The following is a 24813-nucleotide window of genomic DNA, read 5'->3' on the forward strand; positions in this document are numbered from 1 at the left end:
GGTGTTGTTTTAAATGGTGATCCTTGAGTTTCTTGTTGTGAGGTACCTCCTATTGTACCTCTTATCGTCGATCCTACTGTCGAGCCTTCAAGCTGTGGTTTATTTGACGTTGATATTTTTGTTGTTAATTCACGAATCGTTTTTGTCAAAACAGTCAGGGGGTTCGAAGGTGGCGACGAATGGGCTTGAGTTTATGTTGTGGGATGAAGTGGTGATGACTCGATCGGGAATGAAGGTTTCTTCGAGGGTTTGGCGAGACGTGGAGTGATATCCCATTCGTCGGGAGCTCTCATCAACGGTGCATCGGCAAACATGTTAGCATATTCGATTGAAAATCGCTCGGGCAAACCTTTGGTTCGTATGACGGTTGACGGTAAGGTTATGAAGCCTATCATGAAAACCAAGGGCAAGATGGTGTAGATTTCCTTTTATTTTGTTTGGTTTCGATGTGGTTGTCTTAGTTTATGTTGTTTCTTTTGAGTTATAGTCTGATGTCCCTTTGATGATGTATGTTAGATCAATTTGTTGGTTGTGTTGTATAATTGTGTGGGTTTGTTGGTTGCCCTGGCACGTAAGGCTCGCTTTTAGTTAGATTTCGCTTGGTTAGAAGGGTGAGTTAGTTTTACTAGTCCCGAGCCTTGTTACATGTTTTATGGCTGTATTCTTATTCGTCTTTTTTATCTTTCGGTGAATTGACTTTGTTATAGTATTTCTTATTTTAGGAAGGAAAAAAAAAAGAAATGGTTTATTTCTTTCTTTCTGAACCTGATTGGAGTTGGAATGAAGATGACGATTGTGTTAAACAGTTAAAGGCCCGTTTGGTTCACGGAATCCAAAGGATCTATAGTTAGTTTGTTGATTGTAAGTCAAAGTAGATCAGAGGCACGGCTTTTGGATTTGCAAAGATGGGCTTATGTTTGACTCTTAACAGTTTCGGTGATAAAATAATCTATCTTGGTGACAAAAATTTGAGTTGATTAAAAAAAGATAAAATTAGAAGTTCACAGTGCAAATATTTGAACTAATGTTTCCATGACAAATATGAACACCATTGACGAACCTTCCTTCCCTGCCATCAATGGCCCAATCGTCCAAACACCTTCTCAAGCTTCTCAAATCCCAGAAAACCCTAACTTCAGCTCTCTCCTTTTTCTACGACACTCTCCGTCACTCTAATTACACCCCTACTCCCGCCGTCTTCCACCACCTTCTCCGTCGTATATCAAAATCCCCAAACCACATTCCCGAAATCACCAAACTCATAACCTCAATTCAATCAAGTAATTGCAAATGTACAGAAGATATCCCGTTAATTGTTATCAAAACCTACGCTAATAACTCTATGGTTGATGAGGCTTTACAAGTTTTTCAGAAAATGAAGCAACTTTTTGGGTGTGGACCTGGAATTAGGTCTTACAATACTTTGCTTAATGCGTTGGGTGAATCGGATGAGTTCAACCGGGCGAATTTGTTTTTTAAGAATTTTAGGAAGATGGGTGTGGTTCCGAATTTGGAAAGTTATAACGTTTTGATTAAAATTATGTGTAAAAGAAAGGATTTTGGGACAGCTAATGAGATGATAAATTGGTTGTTCGAAAAAGGTATGGTTCCTGATGTTTATAGTTATGGTACTTTGTTGAATGGGTTGGTGAAAAGTGGTGAGATGGGTCGTGCATTGAAGGTGTTCGATGAAATGTCAGAAAGAGGAGTGGTTCCGGATGTGATGTGTTACAATGTTTTAATTGATGGGTTTTTTAAAAGAGGTGATTTTGGGAAGGCTAGTGAGGTGTGGGAGAGGATGGTGAGCTCGTCGTCTATCTATCCAGATGTGAGTAGTTATAATGTTATGATTAATGGTTTTAGTAAGTGTGGGAAGTTTGATGAGAGTTTGAAGATTTGGGAGCGGATGAAGGAAAATGAACGGGAAATGGACGTGTTTACTTATAGTATGGTTATAAATGTGTTTTGTGAATCGGGCAATCTTGAAGGTGGAATGATGGTTTTTAAGGAAATGATTGCGAGAAAAGTGTCTCCCGATGCTGCTGTATATAATGCTTTGCTTAATGGGTATTCTCGTGCTGGAATGATGAAAGAATGTTTTGATATCTGGGACCTTATGGAAAAGAATGACTGTAGAAATGTTATCGGTTTCAATACTTTTATTAAAGGATTGTTGGAAAATAGGAAGGTGGACGAGGCTATGTCTTTATGGAAGCTATTGCATGAAAACTGTTCTTTTGTGAATTCTACATCTTATGGCATTTTGATCCATGGCTTGTGCCAGAACGGATATGTAGATAAGGCTTTTTCAGTCTTGAAGGATGCAGAAGGAAACAATAAAAATCTTGATATATATGCGTTTTCATCAATGATCAATGGATTCTGTAATGTTGGGAGGTTGAAGGATGCTGTTAGTATGCTGGATCACATGCTTAGGAATGGATATAATCCAAACGCAAATGTTTGTAATACGCTAATGAAAGGGTTTATACAGGCTTGTAAAGTTGATGAAGGAGTCAAGTTATATGGTAAGATGGTGACAACAGGGTGTTCCCCAAATATTGTAACTTACAATACCTTAATTGATGGATTATGCAAATCACAAAGGTTTGATGAAGCTTATTGTCTTGTAAGACAAATGCTGGATAAAGGATTCAAGCCCGATATGATCACTAATAGCTTGTTAATGCGTGGTTTATGTCAAGACACGAAAGTGGAAATGGCTCTTAACTTGTGGAATCAGGTCGTTGACAATGGTTTTAAACCTGATGTTATCATGTACAATATAATAATGCACGGGCTTTGCTCTGTAGGAAATGTTGAATACGCACTGGAACTGTATTTAAAGATGGGTGAACATAAATGCGTTCCGAATCTTGTTACCCTTAACACTCTAATGGAAGGTTTCTACAAAATTAGGGATTGTGTAAAGGCATCAATCATTTGGGCCCGAATTTTGAAAAGTGGGTTTCGGCCTGATATCATCTCTTATAACATTGTGTTTAAAGGCTTATGTTCTTGTAATAAAATACCAGAAGCCATTTTTTATTTGAACGATGCTGTTGCTAGGGAGATTGTGCCATCTGTAGTTACATGGAATATACTTGTGAGGTCAGTTTTGTATTCCCGGCCTTCATTGCAGCAATGCTGATATTGAATATGGTAAAAGTTTCTTTTCATAACTCGGGTTATTAAATTTTAAGAGTTAATATTATTCATCACGCATTACCTTAATACCATTGCGCTTGCCAGTATATTCATAGAAAAACACTAGTTTTTTTTGTAAGTAAATCATATTTTGACACTTATAATGAAATGCTTACAGATTAATGCCCAGATGAAATGCTTGCCACATGCATCTAATGACTCTGGAAAAGTGGGGTACCAAGTTCTACTCAGATGTACTTAGTTGGATTCTGTATGCCTTTTATAAAAGGTTTTTAAAGGTGATTCTTATACTTCCTACAAGAAAAATAATATGTTGTTTGTGGAATGAAATGTGCATTTCCGTTGTAAGAAGTAATAGATTCCTTGTGAAAAACTGAAATTCACTTTTCATTTTTAAAACCTAAAATAATACTCTAGTACAATGAAATTACTTGTTGGAGTGCATGATTTTAGTTTCATAGGTTTGATCACATCCTTTAATATCAATCTTGCTTTGTAGTGTATGAATGGACGAACAAATTCAACCCACCTTATTGGGATATGGAGATCCATCAAGTACTTTTTTACCTAAAAATGTATCCATTTGGATCTTTGTACACGCTCATTGTGTTTGTAGAGTGTTGGCTTACTTCTACCTGCTTTCTAAAATTAGACTAAACGGGCATTAGGTATAGCAGGTTGTTGGTCAAAGAGAGACACTGCCAACAATGTGTGCTGATGCAAAAGTGAAGTTGTATGATGTATAGCCCAAAGTAGCAAGGTTATACTTTGGGTTATGTCTCATACTATACTCGATTTCCATTGCGTAAATTTTATATAAGTCTTGGTTTCTCATTCGTTAGCATGTTTGTAATACAAGTTATTTTCCATGAGCTGAACAAGGGATGAGAAAATTTTCACTTTTAAGTTTTATTTATACTACAAAATACTAAAATTTGAATTATGCACCACATACCTTCAATTATGTGTAGGTTCTATCCCATTGGACCTTCTTATCTGTATATTTTCATATTGTAAGCATCATCTTATTCAAGTGATTTTTTGGTGACTCTAAATATATCACCAGAATTTATAAGGATGCGAAAGCGAAGTAGCATGATATATCAGTCTGAAGTGTTAAGATCATACTTTGGGTTATTCACCATGCTATATTTATACTTTACTGACCGTGATTACAAAAAATAACCTCACTTTTTCATATCTTCGGTTTTCTCACTATCTACTCTGTTTGTTTCACTCTTTTATGCACATTTTCTCAAGATTATAATTAAATGGCTGTAAAGAAACCGACACCGAAGTTGTTGGAGATGTTACCAGAAAATTTTGATATGGGGGGTTCGGAAAGTGAACAGGAAACAGAATCAGATGACGAGTCAGGATCGGAATCAGAAGGAGCTGAAAATATGAAATTAGCCGAACATCCAAAAACTGCTGTATACAACAAAAAAGGTAAACTTGATAAACTGAATGATATTTGTTGGCACGAAGATGTTGAATGGATCCATAAACTTTCACTTGATATCGAATAAGAACAACAACTGGATGTTAATGATGACCTGGCATGAAAGATGGCTTCTTTAGCCAAACAATTGAGGGCACCACGCAGAACTTTGTTAAGTTTCAAACCATGGGTCTCCCTTTTCTTCATCCCGCTGATTAATATGCTGAAATGGTGATAACCAATACTCACAATGAGAAAATTAAAGGACGGCTATTATATGAGAACAAAAGATTGAGGAGGCTGAAGAGAGAAGAAAAACGAGGGATAACAAGAAGGCAAAAGATTTGCAGGCTGAGAAACAGAAAGAACAGGTCAAGCAGGAGAAGGATGGTGATATGGGTTTACCTTTTGAAGGTAATAAAGAGACTCGGATAAAGCTAAGCATAATAAGTGGGCCGGGGCATCACCATGGGATCGGTCAGGTGAGAAGCAAAACAAAGTTTTGATTTCTTACTAATTGATCACACTTCATCTTTTCATATTCTCTATATTATTATCTGATATGTAATTAAGAGGCTAATAACTAAGGTTTACGATAGGACTATGATTATTATATTGTACATATGAACATTATTTATTTATTTTCATGGGTTTTAAAAGATACGGCTAAAGAAATAGGTGATCCTTATTGGATATTGGCTTTCGGTGTTCTTCTTGTTGTAAAATGATTTGAAAACGAAGTAGCATGATATATAAGATCATACTTTGGGTTACTTATTCACCATTTCATATTTATACTTTACTGACACACTACAAAAATTAACTTCACTCTTTCTTATCCTCATTTTTCTCACTATCTACTACTCTCTTTGTTTCCCCTAACATATTCTGCTCGTAGGTCAATTGTGTAACCAAACCAATCAAAATTACACCAAGAACTGCACTTTTCCTCCAATCAAAAGGTGCAGATATGAAGGAATTGATTAACGAAATGCTGATCAACCCAATTAATGCAAGGTAAATGTTTCTTCTAGTTTCTGTTCCTGCAGTTTGTTTGTTCACCTCGTTGATCTTTTCGGCTGCCACTTTTGCTATATCTTTCTCGACGGGCTTACTTTGTCCCATGCTTTTAAAAAATAGCCCTTCGTTTACCTCATTCTCGAACCGCACTTCAAACTCATTTATTTTCTTTTGATTTTCCTCTATCTCCAACTTATTTGTTTCAGATGATTCTTCAAAAGCTTGCATTTGGCTTTCTATGTTTCCCATTATCTGTGAATCACAGCAAGTGAAGAAAAGGTCAACACTGGATTAACCATTTATTGTGTGGCTAAACGTGTAAAGTTCTCTTGTTTCACGTTGGATAACGTTTTGCATAGTGTGGCAGACAATTAGAAGAAAAGCTTGTAAGTGCTTTCTGTAGAGGGATCAGATTGAAATGTAATATAGTATGAATGAATCAGTGAGTATAAAAATGATAGGCTTTGTGCATAAATAACATGAATTAACCATTTATTACTTGGGTAAACTACTATTAACTTGTTCAACCCACATTGTCCCATTCTGTTTTCAGCTACATGTTCTGCTTCGCCCGTTTGAAATAACACGAATCCAAATTGACCCATTTATTAGTAAACGGGCTGGAATTGTTTATAAATAATAATGTTTCAGCATTGATTATAGAGTTGTAGTATATTAGAAAATTGAGCACAAACCCTTGCACTAGCTTCTTCTAGTTCTTTAAGGGCGTTTTCGCCAACTTGGTCAAACTCGACGTTGGCTTCTTCAGCAAACTTGGTAAGATATTCAGATCGTTCATCTAAGAAATCAGTGAGACGGACTTTTTGGGCTTGAAGCATTGCAATTCTTGCTAGAAGCTCTTGTTTTCGCGCGTCACCATCGGCGGATGGCGCTGGTGAAGGGTTATTGGTATCCGAGTCTTTTGACTTGCAAAACAACAGTCTTGTATGGCGGCCATTCTTGATGTTGAAATCTGGTTTGTAAAAGAACTCATGTTTTGTAGTAGTGAATGTAGTTTGTATGGTTTTCAATGAAATCATGATTTTGTTGTGTCTCTGTTTCTGTTGTGTTTGAAACCGAAGAAAGGTTTTTGAACCTCTTATTATTGCTACATTATCCTGTTATTCTCCCACCTTATTACTCTACATATCTAAAAGATATACGGAAAATGAATAATGCACTTCATAAGGTTCACAAACTTACAATAAACTTTATTTTTCTTAAATTCAACCGCACCCTTTACAATAGTTAACTTTATAGCTTTTATAACCTTACCACCAACTTTTCACATTTTATAATTTAACCATAATACTTCTCATTCATTATAAATCGACCACATAATTATATTATATTATATTATACCTATATACTAAAAGGTAAAACCTTATAAATAGTGAACTTTATGGTTTCTATAATTTTACAACAAACTTTCAACCTTCCGCAATTCATCCACAGCCATTATTACTATTATGGTTTAACTTTACGTTTATTAGAAGTCAAACACATAACATTCCATTATTAAGAATCAACCACATAACTTTTCACTTATTACAAATCGTTAATGTTGCTACTATTAATATAATTGTTATTGTTATGTTATTGTTATTATATGATTTTTTTTATACTTTGAGTTTTTTTTTTTTTTTACCTATTTCAGTTTATGTCATTTGCTTCTATTTTTTTCTTTACTTTTTATAATCGAATTTAGCTAACGTTCTTCCGCCGCATCGCGAGGGCGCCACAACTTGTTCTTACTATAGCCGAAGCGCAACGAATTTTGTCAGCTGTACCTTTTGTTGTGAATGTTGTAAGTTGGTCTGGATTTGGTGGCATCCATTTATCTGGAAAAATTAAAATAACCATTTGAGGGAGGGAGGTGGTGTTTTTGTTGTGCAAGTTACGTAGCTTAACCGATAATGTTTACTTGTTACAGTTGTGGGCTTAATCGGCCCAGCATTTGGCATAGCTCGGCCCATGTATGAGATATTTACACATTAACTAACAGACAAAAGTTATGAATAGTAATCAGGGTCATTTTTGACTTTTCACCTTTTTTTTTTTTTTAATTTTAACTAAATTTCATTTTAACAACAAAGCCCCCACACTTTTTTGAAAAATTCAAATCGATCCCCCAAACAGGGGGGTAAATCATCAAATAACCATTTTCATAAAAAAAATTAAATAAACTTCACCCAAATATTCAACGAGTCATATCTTCTCTCTCGCAACGAGTTAAATTTTTTCGACACCATCGTTAAACTCGAAATAATTTTAGGAACACAATGTCACTAGCTATACACAAAACGGACCCTTTTTAAAAAACGCTAAATATTTGGGGTACTTTTCATACACGTTGATTTAGCGTTAAATTTTTTAAAAGTCGACAATTCCATAGCGAAACGCGGAGATGCACATATATTGTTAATTTAAAATAACATTTAAATCTCTCACGGGTTATACCTTTTAGTTCGACTCGAGTTGCGCTTCAACGACATCATCGTTAGCCACAAAATAATTTTACTAAACGCAATAAAATACATTGAAAATCGAACCCCCGGCGCGAAGCGAGGGTTCGATAACTAGTCCAAAACTAACTTACAATTTCAACCACGCAAATTGATTATAAAAATAAGCATAAAGTTATAACTTATCCTAACTATTATGTTTAAAATTTTATTACTCCATCCAACCTTCAAATTAGAGGCAGTAACTTTTGATCTAAATATTCTAAATGAGGCTTAGGGGATACACAAACAAATGCTAAAAAGTCAATTGCTTGAAAGCATAAACATGCTTATATGTAGTACAGTATATATTATTATAGTATGTATGTTTCAATGGTTGCTGCGGCGATTTGTGTTTTATGTTTTTCGGCCGACAGCGTCTTTTTCTCGCTAGTACATCCGTTGGTGCAATGGGTGCCGGTTGGTAGATCCATGGAGGTTGGTTTGTTTCGGTCTCTACGAGTTTAGATTTGTTGGTATGGTGTCGTTTTGGTTCAATGGTCGTGGTAGTTTGGTTGTTTCAATAGTTGTATTATTGACTGTGTTTAAAGTTTCACTAGGATTGTTTGTTTAGTTGGGTGAGTGAAATGTGTTTAGTCAATGTTGTTAGGGTTTAAAGTTAATTGTTTAAGTTGGATTAGTGTATTGTTGTAAGTAGATCTGTTGAGGTTGTGACAGTGCTACATTTGTAATTTGTTAATCTTCAAATCTATTTAATCTATAGTTATGTTTTTCAAAAAATGTATATTATTAAGCATTTGTTTTCTATTAATTGAAGATATTAAACTCCCGGTATCATGTTTCAAATACTTTAAAAGAAAAACTTTTAAGTGACCAGTTAAGAATTTGTTTTTTAAGATAAACACATATAACGCTAAGACAGAAAGCTCTTTGGACAAAAACTCAAGTTATGTTGATGCTTCTTGTTTAGAAGGCAGATGTCAAAATTTAAGACCCAAGTATTGACACAAATTGTATAATTGATGTGTTCGTTATAGAGCCAAACCAAAATACTAGGGTCTTGGTTTGAATTGTAACATTTTCATCTCAGGTCAGTTACGATATACTGATAACACTATATTTGAGTCACGTTTTTATAATCGTTTTACGACAATACGGATGTATATTGTAATCTAAAACTTAAACAATACTATCATTGTACTATTGTAGTATATCTCACTATCTCGGAAGTGTTAACACTAAACGAAACTTCTAAACAATGAAATATACCAGTCTTATTTCGCTTATTAAAAAAAAAAAAAAAAAAAAAAAAAAAAAAACATATTGGATCTTGAATCATGAGAGTACAAATTACAAAGGCAAGGCTTGACAAGGCATAGGGTTTTGAGCCCTCTTTATTCAACTTTACTTTTTCTTTTTCTTTTTCTTTTTCTTTATTATCTTGGAACATGTTGGTGTGTTTTCACTCTCACTTTTTGACTTTACTTAGTGATCATAGATCACTAGTATTTTTTGATCATTGAGCTTTTACATTTACATTGCAAAAGACCTTCTTTTGTAGCACATGTATAGTATATGTATGTATACATTTAGTCTCATAATCTGTTGATTAAGTTTATAGAATATCATATTAGTTCACAATAACTTGATTATGAACACTAAACTCTCAATAAACAATAGATACAAATTATATGAACAAAATTGAGAGAACACGAATGATATATAATATGAAAGACAAAGTAATCGTGCTTAAGAGATACAAAATACAATGAACATCGTACCCCTATTTATACAAGGTTAAACCAAATCTCCAAGATTTGGTTTCCAAAACTACTTGACTAAAAGATAGGAAAAGATAAACTAAAACTTATTAATATTCTAAACAAATCAGTGTTTATCTTCTAGAGATAATATCAAATCAAAACGTGATCTTCTAAATATTTATCCAGATCTCCAGAATTCCCATAGCTTCTTTACCAAGTAATTAAACCGTTCACACAAACAGATTCTGCAACTCCAGACTCTAACATTCAGACTCTAAACTCCTGCAAAAACATTTTGACTCATCAGATCATTTTCCAACAATCTCCCCCTATCTGATGATGTCAAAAACTACCCTTTCTACTTCTTCAGTTTTGCAAGCTCTTTTTCGATCAACCTACATTTGCTCTTCATTGACTTAATGCTCTTCAACATAAACAACTTACCTTCCAAATGTTTCAACATAACATTCATCAATGAACTGCAAATGTTCTGGAACAGAGTATCTACCAACATGTCCTCTAAATCTTCTCTCTTTCATCTCCAAATTGAACATACTACAGAAAACTTCATAGTCCTTCGAGCTAATAAAACCTTCTTCAAACACAAGATGAACTAAATTACAAACTTTCTTAAACACTTCATCAACAATTTCCTTATCTCCCTCACATCTTTGAATACAAACAGCCAACCCTCTCCATTCACAAAAACCAAGTCTCAAAATATGACTCACTTTCACCTTTATTCTTCTATCAGACAAATGGGTCATGGTTAATAACAAATTCACCTCAGTTTCAATCTTCACAATCTCAACACTGACAACATCTCCTTCATACCTTTTAAACCTAAACCTTTTATTCATCAAAGACCTCAGCCTCTCTTGAGCAGCAGCAATATCAAGAACACTTTCTTGACCACCAACTATGATTTGAGTACCACTTTCACCAACATCGGTTTGAACACCAGATTGATCAACACTAGCACCACCCTCTTCAACATTCATTTGTACATCCTCACCTGTGTCAACACCATCACCTGTACCCATTTGACTTACATTTGCAACCACAACTTGAACATTTTCAACATTTTCTTGAGAAACTGCTTGATCACCATCATCTCTAACTTGATCACCATCATCTCTAACAACAATCTCATCTTCAACCATTGGAACAACTTCAGCATCAACAACTTCAGTTTCAATAACCTCAGCTTCAGTTTCAGTTCTTTCATTATCAGTTTCAGTTCTTTCATTATCATTATTCTCCCCCTCAACCTGTAACTCCCCCTCAATATGAGCCCTTTTGGAAGACTCACCATCACCACCTGCAGCTAACCTCTTTCGTTTCTCCCCCTTTTTGACATCATCTTGAGAGAGAGCAGATAAGAATCTCCAAATTTCAGCTTGATCATCCTTAATAGACTTGATATCTGAGGCAAAACCAGCAAAACACTCTTTAATTTCTTCAACACCCTGCATCTTAGCCTCCAAACTGCTCAATCGATCACCAAAACCTGCAATATCACCAGAACCCTGTACAATCCCAACCAACCTCCTAACCTCCAACACCTCATTATTTGAAACCAAATTATTATTAAAGTTAGAATGAAGTTTATTAATTTGTGACTGCACACCCTGAAGCTTGTCATCAAACTCCTGAGCCATAGAAGTCAAAGCTTGAGAAAAGCCAACCTCTGTGACTGGTGCCTCAGCCTGCAATGTAGAACCAGTTGGGATTAATAAAGGTTGTATGTCCTCAACACTTACCTGTTGTGAAGTAGAGTGATCCTTGGACAAAGAAGTTATTGAGACTTGTACTTCATCCTGTGATCTGAATGAAGCATTGGCAGCCTGTGCAAGAATGTGTAAGGATTGGACATTTGGAGAGTGGAGTGGCAGACTGATGTCTGAGGTAGGTTTAGCCATAGATTGGTCTTGAGTTTGGTTTGATAAGTCCAGGATTGGGACTTGATTTAAGTTATCTGAGGGGGTTAATTCAGTAACTGTAATGAGGTTATCCAAGCTCACTATCCTAGATGGTTTAGGCTGGGTTAAAGTACTCCCCTCACCAACCTCTAGCAGAGGTGATGGAGTTGCACTTGCAGCACCTTGCCTAATAGATGTTTGATGTGCATCTATGGGTGCTGAAACAACTAGGTTTTCAGACATGTGAATATTCTCAATATGAGTTGGTAAGCTCATAAGGTTGTTTAATGGAGAGTGGACCTCTTGAGCAGTGGGAGAAGGTGGGTTTGAATCAAGTTGGAGTTCCTCATTCATGCCTTCTGCCTGCTCTGCTTGTTGATCATTATGTGGTGGAGTAACTGGGGGTGCAGAATCAGAATGATCAGATTCTATAATTGGTTGATCAATGTTTTGATCACCTGCAGACCCTGGTTGATCAGACCCTGCATGTGATTCCCCTTCAGACCCTGATTGCTCATGATCTAAAGGTTGATCTGGTTGACCAGGTTGAGCTGGTTGACCATTGTTGATCCACTGAAGCATAGCTGGAGTGAGTCCAATTTCATTGTTGTGGATGTGACTGTGAAACATCCTTGTGCTACACTCAGGAACAGCTGTAAACTCATAAACCCTGAACACCCTCAACCCATCATACAAATTAGGAGTAATAGCCTGTTCTATCATCAAACTTAAAACCCTTATGAATGGAACATTATGATCTCTGGGTGTTCTTTCAGCTAACAACAACATCTCATTGAAATACAACCTTGCAAAATCGATATTCCTCCCAGTAACAATAGCATGAAACAAGTAAGCCTCAAAATCATTGATTTCAGTCAAGCTACCACTTTTGAAACTCAAACTCCTTACAACATTCGACAAAACAAACATCCATCGAGGTGAAAACATACTTGTTTTAACAGTTGAATCAGTCACTTGTTGACCTACCATATTAAAGCTTAATCTAGCAGCTGATTTAGAAGTCGTTCTAACATAATCGTTTCTCATTGGAAAGTTTAAAGCTAACCTTAGATGATCTTCAGTAAGGACAAGTGTGTTGTTACCGTTTCTGTAAGTCCCTGTAAGCGTCCATGCTTCTCTATCACCAACACAGGTGTACCAAAATTCGGCTAACAACTCAGGAAACATTATGGTCGTTTTGAAGAATGCATCCCTTAGTGGATGATTATGCATGAACTCGATCACCTCTTCATAACCTTCATTCGCAAAATTCTCTGGAATACTATCACAAGCAACTCGATTGTTTGCTGAAACCATAACATCTTTGTTTGCTTTGATCTCTACAGCTCGGATCATGTTTGGAGTGGGTACCAGAACATAAGGAATGTACTTTGTGCGTGCCATTATAATCGATCGAAGGAGAATTGCAGTAAAATTGAGGGAATTTTGAACTTGAAGATCGAAAAGGGGATTTAGGGTTTCAAAGATTGAAATCGATTGTGACAGATGGAGGGATATTTATATCTAACAAGATTTCAAAAAGTTACTTTTAACCCTCCAACTTATTTACCGTTTACCCCTTTTAAAATAACCCTTTTTCCTTTTAAAAACAAAAATAAAAATATACTAAAATACATAATAAAAAAATAAAAGAAATAAATAACCTCAGACTCTGGATAAATATGACGTCATCCAGACTCTGAAAATCAGACTTTTTTTTTTTTTTTTTTTTTTTTTTTTTTTTTTTTTTTTTACAACAACAAGATTAGAGAGTGTCTTCACATGTCAACATTTCTGTTGATGGATTTATCATACCAAGTTTTTCTAGAAGATAGAAATGCCTCTCTTCAGGAAGTGCCTTTGTAAAAATATCTGCCAGTTGATCTTTTGTGCCAATATGTTTTAAAACCACTTTGCCTTTCTCAACACAATCTCTTATAAAATGATGTCTGATCTCTATGTGCTTGGTCCTGGAATGAAACACTGGATTTTCAGTAATAGCAATAGCACTTTCATTATCACACATGATTGGAGTTTTGGTTAATGATAATCCAAAATCCAATAACTGATGTTGCATCCAAAGCAATTGAGCACAACAACTCCCTGCAGCTACATATTCAGCTTCTGCTGTTGAAGTAGCAACTGAATTCTGCTTTTTACTTGACCAGCTCACCAATTTGCCACCTAACAATTGACAACCACCAGATGTGCTTTTTCTGTCTAACTTACAACCTGCATAGTCTGCATCTGTATAACCAATTAGATCAAACCCTGAGTCTTTAGCATACCAAAGACCCAGATTAGGAGTACCTTTCAGGTATCTAAAAATTCTTTTCACAGCCTTATAATGAGACTCTTTAGGATCTGACTGATAACGTGCACACATACATGTAGCAAACATTATATCAGGTCTACTAGCAGTTAAGTATAACAAAGATCCAATCATACCTCTATAGGTTGATTGACAAGTTGGTTTTCCAGATTCATCTTTATCAAGCTTTTCAGAAATACTCATTGGGGTTCTTAAAGTGGAACAATTTTTAAAACCAAACTTAGTAAGCATATCAGAAACATAATTACTTTGGTTAATAAAAATACCCTCTTGACTTTGCTTAATTTGAAGCCCAAGAAAATAGTTTAGAGTACACAAATTACTCATCCTATATTCTTTTGACATTATATCTGAAAACCATTTTCTCAAAGTTGGATTAGTAGACCCAAAAATAATGTCATCAACATAAATTTGAACCAGTAACACATCACCTTTTTCCTTTTTGATGAATAGAGTCTTGTCAATAGCTCCTCTAGAAAATTTCTTTTCTAGAAGAAATGTTGACAGAGTATCATACCAGGCTCTGGGAGCTTGTTTCAGGCCATACAAAGCTTTCTTCAACCTGTAAACATGCTTTGGAAACTTCTTATTTTTGAAACCAGGAGGTTGTTTCACATACACCTCTTCTTGCAAAATACCATTCAGAAAAGCACTCTTCACATCCATTTGAAACACCACAAAGTCTTTATCTGAGGCATAAGCTAGAAACAATCTGATTGCTTCAATTCTAGCAACAGGAGCAAATGTCTCATCATAATCTATACCTTCTTCTTGTCTATACCCTTGAGCCACCAACCTTGCTTTGTTTCTAACCACAATACCATCTTTATCAACCTTGTTTCTATAAACCCACTTAGTGCCAATTGCAGTTTTACCTTCAGGTTTTGGAACCAATTCCCACACATCATTTCTTTCAAACTCTGTCAATTCTTCAGTCATAGCTTCAACCCAATCATTATCTGACAATGCTTCATCTACTTCTTTGGGTTCAATGAGTGAAAGAAAATTTGAGAAGAAACAATAATTAGCAATTGCAAAATCAGACACAGGTGTCTGAGATGAAGAACCAGTTTTAGGTAAACCAGTAGGATCTACAACATAATCTTCAAGATGCTTTGGAATAACAATATTTCTAGAAGATTTTCTAATAGGAACAACAGGATTCAAAGTAGTATTAGAAGGTTGATCATCTTCATGAGTAACACTTGGCTCATCTTCTTGTTGAACTTCTTCAGTGAGAGCATTATCTGCAGAATTTTTCAATCCAGACAAATTAAATTCATCTGTCTCAGACTCTGAATCTAGAGTCTGAACACTGTTTCCAGAAATTAAATTAGACAATTCACCAAGTGCAGAATGCTCAGAACTAGATGATTGATCCATTTCAATGGGACTTTCATCAAAAGAAACGTTAATGGATTCTTCAATCTTCATTCTCCTCTTATTATACACTCTATAAGCTTTAGAAACAGAAGAATAACCAATGAACACACCTTCATCAGATTTTAGCCTCATCTTCTCAAGCTGATCCCTTTGATTCAAAATATAGCACTTACATCCAAATACATGAAAGTAATGAATAGTAGGCACCTTTTTATGATACAATTCATAGGGAGTTTTGCCATGTCTCTTCACAATTAATGACCTGTTTTGAGTATAACAAGCTGTATTGACAGCTTCTGCCCAGAATCTGAGTGCAACATTTGATTGACATAACATGGTTCTGGCTGCCTCAATAAGTGTTCTATTTCTTCTCTCAGCAACTCCATTCTGTTGTGGAGTTCTAACAGCTGAGAAATTTTGACCAATTTCAGATTCTTCACAAAATTCAATTAAAGTAACATTCTTGAACTCAGTGCCATGGTCACTTCTCAATTGTTTAACAAGAACACCTTTTTGAACCTGCTCTTTCTTGATTAAATTAATGATTTCTTCAGGAGCATCACTCTTTGCAGCTAAAAAGATAACCCAGGTAAACCTTGAATACTCATCAACAACAACCAAAGTGTATCTTTTCCCACCTAGACTACTAGTGTTCATTGGACCAAAAAGATCCATATGAAGCATATGAAGTGGATCACTAATAGTAGCTAGGGATTTTGAGGGAAACTTTGTTTTGGTTTGTTTACCCATAATGCAAGCAGAACAAGGTTTATCTTTCTTGAAAGGTTGCTGAGGCAAACCTCTAACAAGCTTCTTTTTGGAAAGCTCATTAATATTTTTAAAATTCAGATGAGATAGCCTTTTATGCCAAAGCCAATTAAGTTCTGGAACAGACTGAGAATACAAGCATGTTTCAATTTCAGAATCAACAGAATCCAAATCCAGCATATACACATTTTGAAATCTCCAGGCAACAAGAGTTGGTCTTCCTTTAGGATCATAAATAATTCCAGCTTTCTTTCTTATTCTGATCTCACAATCTTCATCAGCAATTTGACTCACACTTAGCAGATTATGCTTTAATCCTTCAACTAAAGCAACTTTCTTGAATGACACACTTCCAGCAATAACAGTACCATAACCAATAGTTTTTGCAACAGAATTATCACCATATCTCACAGAAGGACCCTTTTCTTCTACAAACCCTACAAGATGCTCTTTGCATCCAGTCATGTGTCTTGAGCAACCACTGTCTAAATACCACTTATTACCCTGCTACACAAGACACAAGCAAAAGAAAAATGATTAAATCTTAGGGGGAACCCACTTTGCAGTGGGTTCAGATGGAGTGTATTTAACTCTCCATACAAAAGCTTTGTTACCAATCCAGATCAACTTATCCATCACTGTTTTCAAAACACCTTTATTTTCACAAACTTTAGGTTTCCATACCTTTTTGAAATTTTCAGGAAAACAAGATGATTTTGAGAATTTTTCTTGACCCTTTAATCTTTCACTAAGCTTTGAAATTCTCCTTTTCAGTTTTTTAATAGTCTTAGCCTGTTTTGACTTTGACTTTCTTTTAGTTGACCATTTAGGATCTGGACAAGTGACACTATCAGAAGATGATTCAGTATCACTTATGCTACTTGATTCTTGGGTGTCAGATTCTAGGTCAGAACATACACTTTCACTTTTAGAGACTAAACTGTTAGAGTCTGAAGGTTTCAATAGTTCAGACTCTGATGGATTTCTACAGTCTAAAATTATAGTCTCTGAAGGTTTAACAGGTTCTAATGATTTTACAAACTCAGTTGATCTTACAAAAGCATTAGTTAAAATTTTTCTCTCACCATCAAATTTTATAAAAGTATTTGGTAAAATGTCAGGCTTAAATATAATAGGATCAACTTCCACATTATTATCTAATGTGTAGTTTTCACCAAGTATAGCTTTGACATCATTTGGTACTTGCTTAGCAATAGCATCAGAATTCTTTTTGGAAGAAACACACCAAGATTTGCAAATATTTTCATAATGGTTTGCCTTTTTAATTGATCTTCCTAATTCAGTATTTAACCGTTTAGTTTCTTCTGAATATGCCATTTTGTATGTGTCAAGTTCTACCTCACATTCTTTTAATACTTTAATTTCAGCATCTTTATCTTTGATGGTGTTCTTAAGCTCAATGATCTGTGTTCTTAACCTGTCACTATCTTCTAAGCACCAATTGAAATCAAGCAACAAATACTGAAACATTCTCACTTTTTCATTATTAAGATAGTTTACAAAGTTTTGTACCTTATAGGCAGAACCTTTGTTACAAGTAGAGTCTTTATCCATCTTCTCAATAGCTTTCAAATCTTCCTCAAACTTGCTAGACTCACTATCCTTTTCAATTATAGCCATCAGACACTTATCCTCTTCATCATCAGATGATGAATCTTCATCTTCCCATGCTTCTGTGTACAATGCTTTCTCCTGTTCTTTATTCTTCAACTTTTCTGCTTCACCTTTCATCTTCTTGTACTTGAGTTTATACTTTCTTGCTTTGTCAACAGGTTTGTTGAAACTTGAACCTCCTTCACTCTTGGACCAGCAATCAGCAGCTATATGACCTACCTTGCCACACTTGAAACATTTAGCTTTCTTTGGATCAAAAGAACTCTTGCCTTTACCCTTCTTAAAACCAAACCTCTTCTGCTCAATCCTTTGAGTCAAAAGAGCCACTTGACTTTCCAGATCCTGAATCTCCTCATCTACATCAGAATCACTATCATCAGAGGTCTCATCACTTTCAGAATCAACCCTACTAGAGTAACTAGAGAACAATTGCTTGTTCTTCTTAGTAGTAGCTATCAATGCAGCTTCTGGATCTTTAACAACTCTCTTAGCATTGATCTTGTTCTTCAACTGTGATTCTTCAAAGTTTGACAATATGCCAAACAACTCACTTAGTTCATAAGTGTCTATCTTTTCACTGATTACCATTGATGTAATCACAGATTCAAAGTTTGAAGGTAACAGTTCAATGAACTTTTGACACAACACTTGTTGTGTTTTCTCTACACCAACACTTTCAAGATCATTAATCAGAACCTGGAATCTTGAATGAAGATCACTCAATGATTCTTTAGGCTGAGCAGCAAAATTTTCATAACACCTTATCAGATTCTTTTTCTTCTGAGTCTTAACAACTGTGACACCTTCATAGTCATTAAGCAAGAGATCCCACATAGCTTTTGCAGTTTTAGCATGACTGATCTTCCTGAGAATTGGAACAGTAACACCATTACCTATAATACTTCTTATCTTGCTATCAAGCTTGAACTTTATGGCTTCTGCTTCTGTCCACTTATCTCTTGGTTTTTCACGAAGATAAGCAGGTTGAGCAGCAGCAGTACTTGTAGCAGGAACAGCTTCAACCATTGTACCAGGTATAATAGGTCCTACTGTAAGAACTTGTTCAGCATCTTCATGAATCGAACCAAGAAACCATAGAACTTTTAGTTTCCAGGTTGCAAAGTCTGTGCCATCGAAAATTGGCACACCTTTTCCAGCCATAACTGGTGTTGGGATGGTACTGGAGGACATCTTTGAACAATATATGGATCGTTTTAAGATTACCGAATTGGATTTACACCAAACCCGCTCTGATACCAGTTATTAGTTCACAATAACTTGATTATGAACACTAAACTCTCAATAAACAATAGATACAAATTATATGAACAAAATTGAGAGAACACGAATGATATATAATATGAAAGACAAAGTAATCGTGCTTAAGAGATACAAAATACAATGAACATCGTACCCCTATTTATACAAGGTTAAACCAAATCTCCAAGATTTGGTTTCCAAAACTACTTGACTAAAAGATAGGAAAAGATAAACTAAAACTTATTAATATTCTAAACAAATCAGTGTTTATCTTCTAGAGATAATATCAAATCAAAACGTGATCTTCTAAATATTTATCCAGATCTCCAGAATTCCCATAGCTTCTTTACCAAGTAATTAAACCGTTCACACAAACAGATTCTGCAACTCCAGACTCTAACATTCAGACTCTAAACTCCTGCAAAAACATTTTGACTCATCAGATCATTTTCCAACATATCAATATCTTCTTGTTACACAATTTAAACCGATATGGAAGTGAAGTTTAAGAGCCTAGTGGGGGTATGAAATCTTTGCAATAGGTCCCAGGTTCATATTTTGTAGTGACCATAAAAATGTTTGAAAATGGTCACGGATGAATACGATTAGACCGCACTAATAAAAATAATCGCTCTTCTTGGAAACCCTAACAACGAATACCTCATCACTTTATGGAGGTGAATTATTCATACTTTATTGGTATTTAATGTTAAAATATGTTGTTACATCCTCCTATTATTGAAATAAAAGAATTCGACAATAGTATACCTGACAAAATTATATTGTACGGGACATGTAACCATCAAATAATGACAGGTCGTGTAATGTTTATATTTTCTTGACATAAAACAAAATACACGGGAACAAAAAGAAAAGAAAGCCCCAGCATTATTGTGTTTGATTCTTTTGGTTGATGCCACTGAAATCATATATCTATCTCATCATTAAAAAGACAATGGTTATGATCACCGTAAATCATGAGATAAATTGCAAACAAAAATACTCATTAGAATTTAATTAACATAATTAAATAGATTCCAAATGATCCAACTAATTTACCTATCGCTTAAATGGACAGTATATACTACCGAGTACAAGTTCTTGGAACTGGTAATGGGAATTTATTATACGAGGTTATGTAAAATTAAAATTAAATTAAACTCCACTTGACTTTTACCAAATATGCAAAACGGAAACATATGTACAGCTTCATACCATACAGATATTCGAGAGTTTGGAGCCATATCTCCATCGACAGCTACAGAGTGTATGGATGAAGTCCCAACCTCTAAATCGTGCTTCATTTAAAATTAGCTCTTAGTTCATTTAAGCAGAACCATGCATTTCTTAAACGTATTTAATCATGAAAATCTTACCTAGTTCTTGCTATATGCATAATGGTGTTAGGGCTCTTAGGTTTAACAAAACTACAATTTACATCAAGGATCAAGAGTTGCTTATAAAACTTGTATAAAGATTTGCAAATCGTTCTCATGGCATATACGTGATATCTTAATAATCAAAATTGATAACCCGTGAGAAAACATCAAAGAAATACCATATGCAGCAAAGAATGTGCAAGAACACAAAAGAAAATCCAACACAATAGAACCAAATTAGAAACCAATTAACCAACCAATAAGATTACATTAGCATATAGTTATTATTACACATGAAATGCAAGAAAGGGGACCGATTTGTATCAACCTTTCTCGTCGATTCAGTAAAGGCGAAGCATACTCCTAGCAATTGAATGCGAGTTACTAGCTGGTCTACTTTTCCCTGTCGCAATCCCAATCCCTCCTCCTCTACGATTACCACTCAATGGCGCCAAATAGAATCGTAAAAGCCCGTTATCAATATTATGGTTTGGTGACAATCTTGCACTACGATTCCTTTCAACAACGAACTCATCCCCACCTCTCTTGATCTTCCCATTCCCAAATCCATGTTCATTCCCAATAACTTTACCATTGATGTTCGATTTCCTCAACGAAGAACTTCTCCAACTTACACTGCTATTACTTCTAAGCACATTCCGATTAACCCCAACTCCATTGACTTCATTATTATTAATTCCATTTGTTCTCAAATCTTGCCAAGATTCAGCATAAGATCTCCCAACACCACTAACTGTACTACACCTATCTTCATCCTCGTCTTTATTATTACGACGTTGAATAAACCCCCATAATTTCCACCTCCACCTACGTGGTGGTTTCTTCATCTCCTTCTTCTCCACCCCAATCACACCCATCCCATTATCCCTAAATCCTAACTCAAACGTTTCAGAACAATCATCCCTCAATGAATTCGAATTAGACACCCTAGGAGGCTCGTTGTTTTCAATATTAATACATCTCGATGCGCCAATAGGATTATTATCATCAATATTACTAGGTGAAACTTTAGTATTCAAAGCAACATTATGAGCTACCTTAGTTTCATCCAACTCAGCAACAACAGCAGCAGCCATTCTTCTGATCGAATTCGACCTATCTAAACTCTTCCTCCTCTTAGAGGATGAAGAATCCAAGTAATACTCTCGGGTCTGGAGGGACCCACCCGGAACATTATCATCATCAACAACCCGAACCTCTTCCACTGGTATCTGTGAATCACAACGCGCCACGTGAACTTTTTCAACAGGTGCATCTTCTACCATAGGAGGTAACCTAGGGAATGTCCTGCCGATTAAATAACCATCCCAACTAGCCCTAGGCTCATCAAAGGAATACCTCGGGTCATCAAATGAGACCCGACCAGCATCCAATGAAAACCTAGGATCCGCATCGCACGATCTCCGCCCGAATCCATAATCAGCAATTTCCGACTGTGTTTCACGATATTGACGTGATATCGGCTTCTCCACCGGTAATGTAGCTGATAGAACGCCGGTACCGTTACTGGTGACACTCTTCTGTTTCCGCCTCCATTTTTGCCATTTTTTAGTTAAAACTGACGCCGCTGACCAGAAGTTTGACCGTGAAGACTTTTTTAAGTGTGAATCTTCTATATCTATATGTATATGATCCTTCATTGGCATCAAAACAGACTCCGTTACGTCCTTTACCTCCGTTTTATTTTTGATTTCAACCGTTTCTTCTGTAATGTTATTATTGTCGAAATCATTCACAACGTCCGTAACCCTAATTTCTTCGTCAACAACATCAATTTCTTCAAATTGATCATCTTCATCATCTTCTTCTTCGTCCTCTGGATTCGTTTCGAGAACGACGACGTTTGATTGTTGAGAATACGAGTGTCTCGGTTTGATGTTGATGACGTCATCGTGAATTGAAAATAACGACGAGAGAGTATTACGTCCTCTGACGTCACACGATTTCCGTTGAGGTTCGTTAACGCAGGCCGAGAAACCTAATTCTTCATTTTTTGAAGCTGAGAATGATTTCGTTCTCCTAAGCTCCGGTAGTAACGAGTTTTTCGTAGCTGATGATGACGATGGGAGCTTGAACAACGATTTAATTGCCGCAGCAGCGGTGGATGATGACGTTGAGTTACGACGCGAAGACGATGAAGCTCCGGCAGCGTCGGATTGATCGAGTGTAGTAAGACGTTCGCACAGACATGAGGGACAGAATCCAGTGAAGTTCTCGTCGGGATGACGGTCGCAACTGAATGAAGAACGCGGTGGCTGTAACGGTAGTGCTGGTGGTGCCGGTTGTTGCTCGGTTACAGGATTCATAACAGAAAGCGGTTATTGCGTTGGTAGTGGTAGTGGTGGTGGTGTCGTCGTACTCACACCGCTCATGTTAGCAACAACAGTGAAAGAAGTGTGTTTAATGTCAGTAGTGTTTAATGTTTAATGTGCAAATGAAAGCAGTTTAAGTTTGATATTGATATTTTTATTTTTATATTTGATATTTTTAATATTTAATATAACCGCAATATTCACACGCACAGACGGACAGTGTCTTGCTGCTGATGTAACTATATCGAGAAATTGACATTGTTGATAAATTGTTGATAAAGTGACCAAGTTGTTCGGTGTCAGTTTTCAATATTTGAAGTGAAAAAATATTTACTATGTTATAATAATAATAATAATATAGATATGGATAGTCAATTTTGGTGTATACATATAGTCAATTTTGGTACACAAAGTATGTATTTTTATATTGAGATTTTAGGCTATAAATACTCATGAATGCAAGCATTAAACTTGCACCATTTCACACACTTACAAAGTGTTTCTTTCTTTCTCCATTATCATCTTTGTTCTTACACTTCATTATTAGTATTCTTAATCAAGAATCAAATCACTAAAGGTAGTTATAAGCCTACTGAATTATAACATCAAGAATCAAACCACTAAAGGTAGTTATAAGCCTACTGAATTATAACACGTTATCAGCACGATAATCTTAATACTAAATATGGTTGGCTCTGCCACCAAAATGATATATGGTCGGTTATACCACCAAAATGATATATGGTCGGTTATACCACCAGAATGATATAGGTCGGTTATACCACCTGAAAAAATATATGGTCGACACTGTCGCCAAATTTTCATTTATGTTTACTAATATTTATATTTTTGTTATATAACATTTATTTATGATTGCTTACACATGGTCGACACTGTCACCTACTTATCATTTATGTTATATTAAATTTATGTTTAATGTTTATATACTTATGAATATAAATTGACTCTAATTTATCATGATGTTTGTTTTAATTTTTGATAATAGAAAATGTCGAATCTGGAAAAGCTTAAATTTACTCCTTTAGAATCAACTGGAAACAACTACATGCCATGGGTTATAAAAGTAAAAATGCATCTTAAATCAATGGGCATTCTTGAAATCATAAATGAAAACAACACTTGTTCTGAAAAAGAACAAGCTACGGCATGTTGCTTTATTCATCAACATATTGATGAATGCTTACAAAATAATTATGTGACTGTAGAAGATCCCCATGTTTTATGGGAAGGTCTCAAAAGCAGATTCAATAATCAAAGAGAAATTTTACTTCCAGCTGCAATGGAACAATGGAGAACATTAAGGTTCCAAGACTTTAAGAAAGTAAATGAATACAGCTCAGCTCTGTATAATACATGTTCACAACTTAAATTCTGTGGACATGAAATTAGTGATGCAGACATGATGGAGAAAACTTTCTCCACAATGAATGCTGCAAACATCACAGTGCAAAGAAATTTGAGAATGCTAAAGTTCAAAACATATCCTGAACTTAATTCATATCTCTTAGTTGCAGAGCAAAATGATGAGCTATTAATGAAAAATCAGCAATCCCGTCCTACTGGTACACTTGCAATCCCTGAAGCAAATACTGCAAATAATTATAAACAGGGACAAGGACGCGGGCAAGGTCGTGGTTATAATAACCATCACCATCATCATGCCAAAAGCCATAACTATGGTAGAAACCATCCTTATGGTAATGGTAATGGGCGTGGACGTGGTCGTGGTCGTGGCCGTGGTGGTCAAAGAAATAGTAATCCACGAAAATATAAATATTAACCACAAAACAAGCCCATTAAACAAGATGTTGAAGAAAATTCTTCTAAAAATTCTGAAGAATCTTGCTACAGATGTGGTAGAATGGGCCACTGGGCTAATACTTGCCGAACATCTAAACATCTTGTTAAGATGTATCAGGATTC

At 35.5% G+C, this 24813-nt stretch overlaps 3 protein-coding genes and 1 pseudogene across 3 annotated transcripts; 2 read left to right on the forward strand and 2 right to left on the reverse strand.

The window, feature by feature from the left end:
• Positions 1 to 1029: 1029 nt before the first annotated feature.
• On the forward strand, positions 1030 to 4564 carry LOC139872093 (uncharacterized). Its single transcript, XM_071859904.1, has 3 exons — positions 1030 to 3162; positions 3326 to 3446; positions 4429 to 4564. The coding sequence occupies exon 1, from the start codon at positions 1079 to 1081 to the stop codon at positions 3149 to 3151; it is 2073 nt and encodes a 690-aa protein (XP_071716005.1). The 5' UTR covers positions 1030 to 1078; the 3' UTR covers positions 3152 to 3162; positions 3326 to 3446; positions 4429 to 4564.
• LOC139872095 (probable rRNA-processing protein EBP2 homolog) lies at positions 4440 to 5126 on the forward strand (annotated as a pseudogene).
• Positions 5127 to 5362: 236 nt separating this feature from the next.
• Positions 5363 to 6700, reverse strand: LOC139872094 (uncharacterized). The gene is made up of 2 exons (XM_071859905.1): positions 6325 to 6700; positions 5363 to 5881 (listed from the first exon to the last, which is right to left on the reverse strand). The coding sequence occupies exons 1-2, from the start codon at positions 6667 to 6669 to the stop codon at positions 5435 to 5437; spliced, it is 792 nt and encodes a 263-aa protein (XP_071716006.1). The 5' UTR covers positions 6670 to 6700; the 3' UTR covers positions 5363 to 5434.
• Positions 6701 to 20803: 14103 nt separating this feature from the next.
• On the reverse strand, positions 20804 to 22956 carry LOC139872621 (protein OCTOPUS). Its single transcript, XM_071860532.1, has one exon. It carries the CDS (start codon positions 22861 to 22863, stop codon positions 20878 to 20880), a length of 1986 nt encoding a protein of 661 aa, XP_071716633.1. The 5' UTR covers positions 22864 to 22956; the 3' UTR covers positions 20804 to 20877.
• Between the last annotated feature and the right edge of the window lie 1857 nt (positions 22957 to 24813).

This window comes from Rutidosis leptorrhynchoides, chromosome 10, assembly GCF_046630445.1.
Source record: "Rutidosis leptorrhynchoides isolate AG116_Rl617_1_P2 chromosome 10, CSIRO_AGI_Rlap_v1, whole genome shotgun sequence".
NCBI lineage: Eukaryota > Viridiplantae > Streptophyta > Magnoliopsida > Asterales > Asteraceae > Rutidosis > Rutidosis leptorrhynchoides.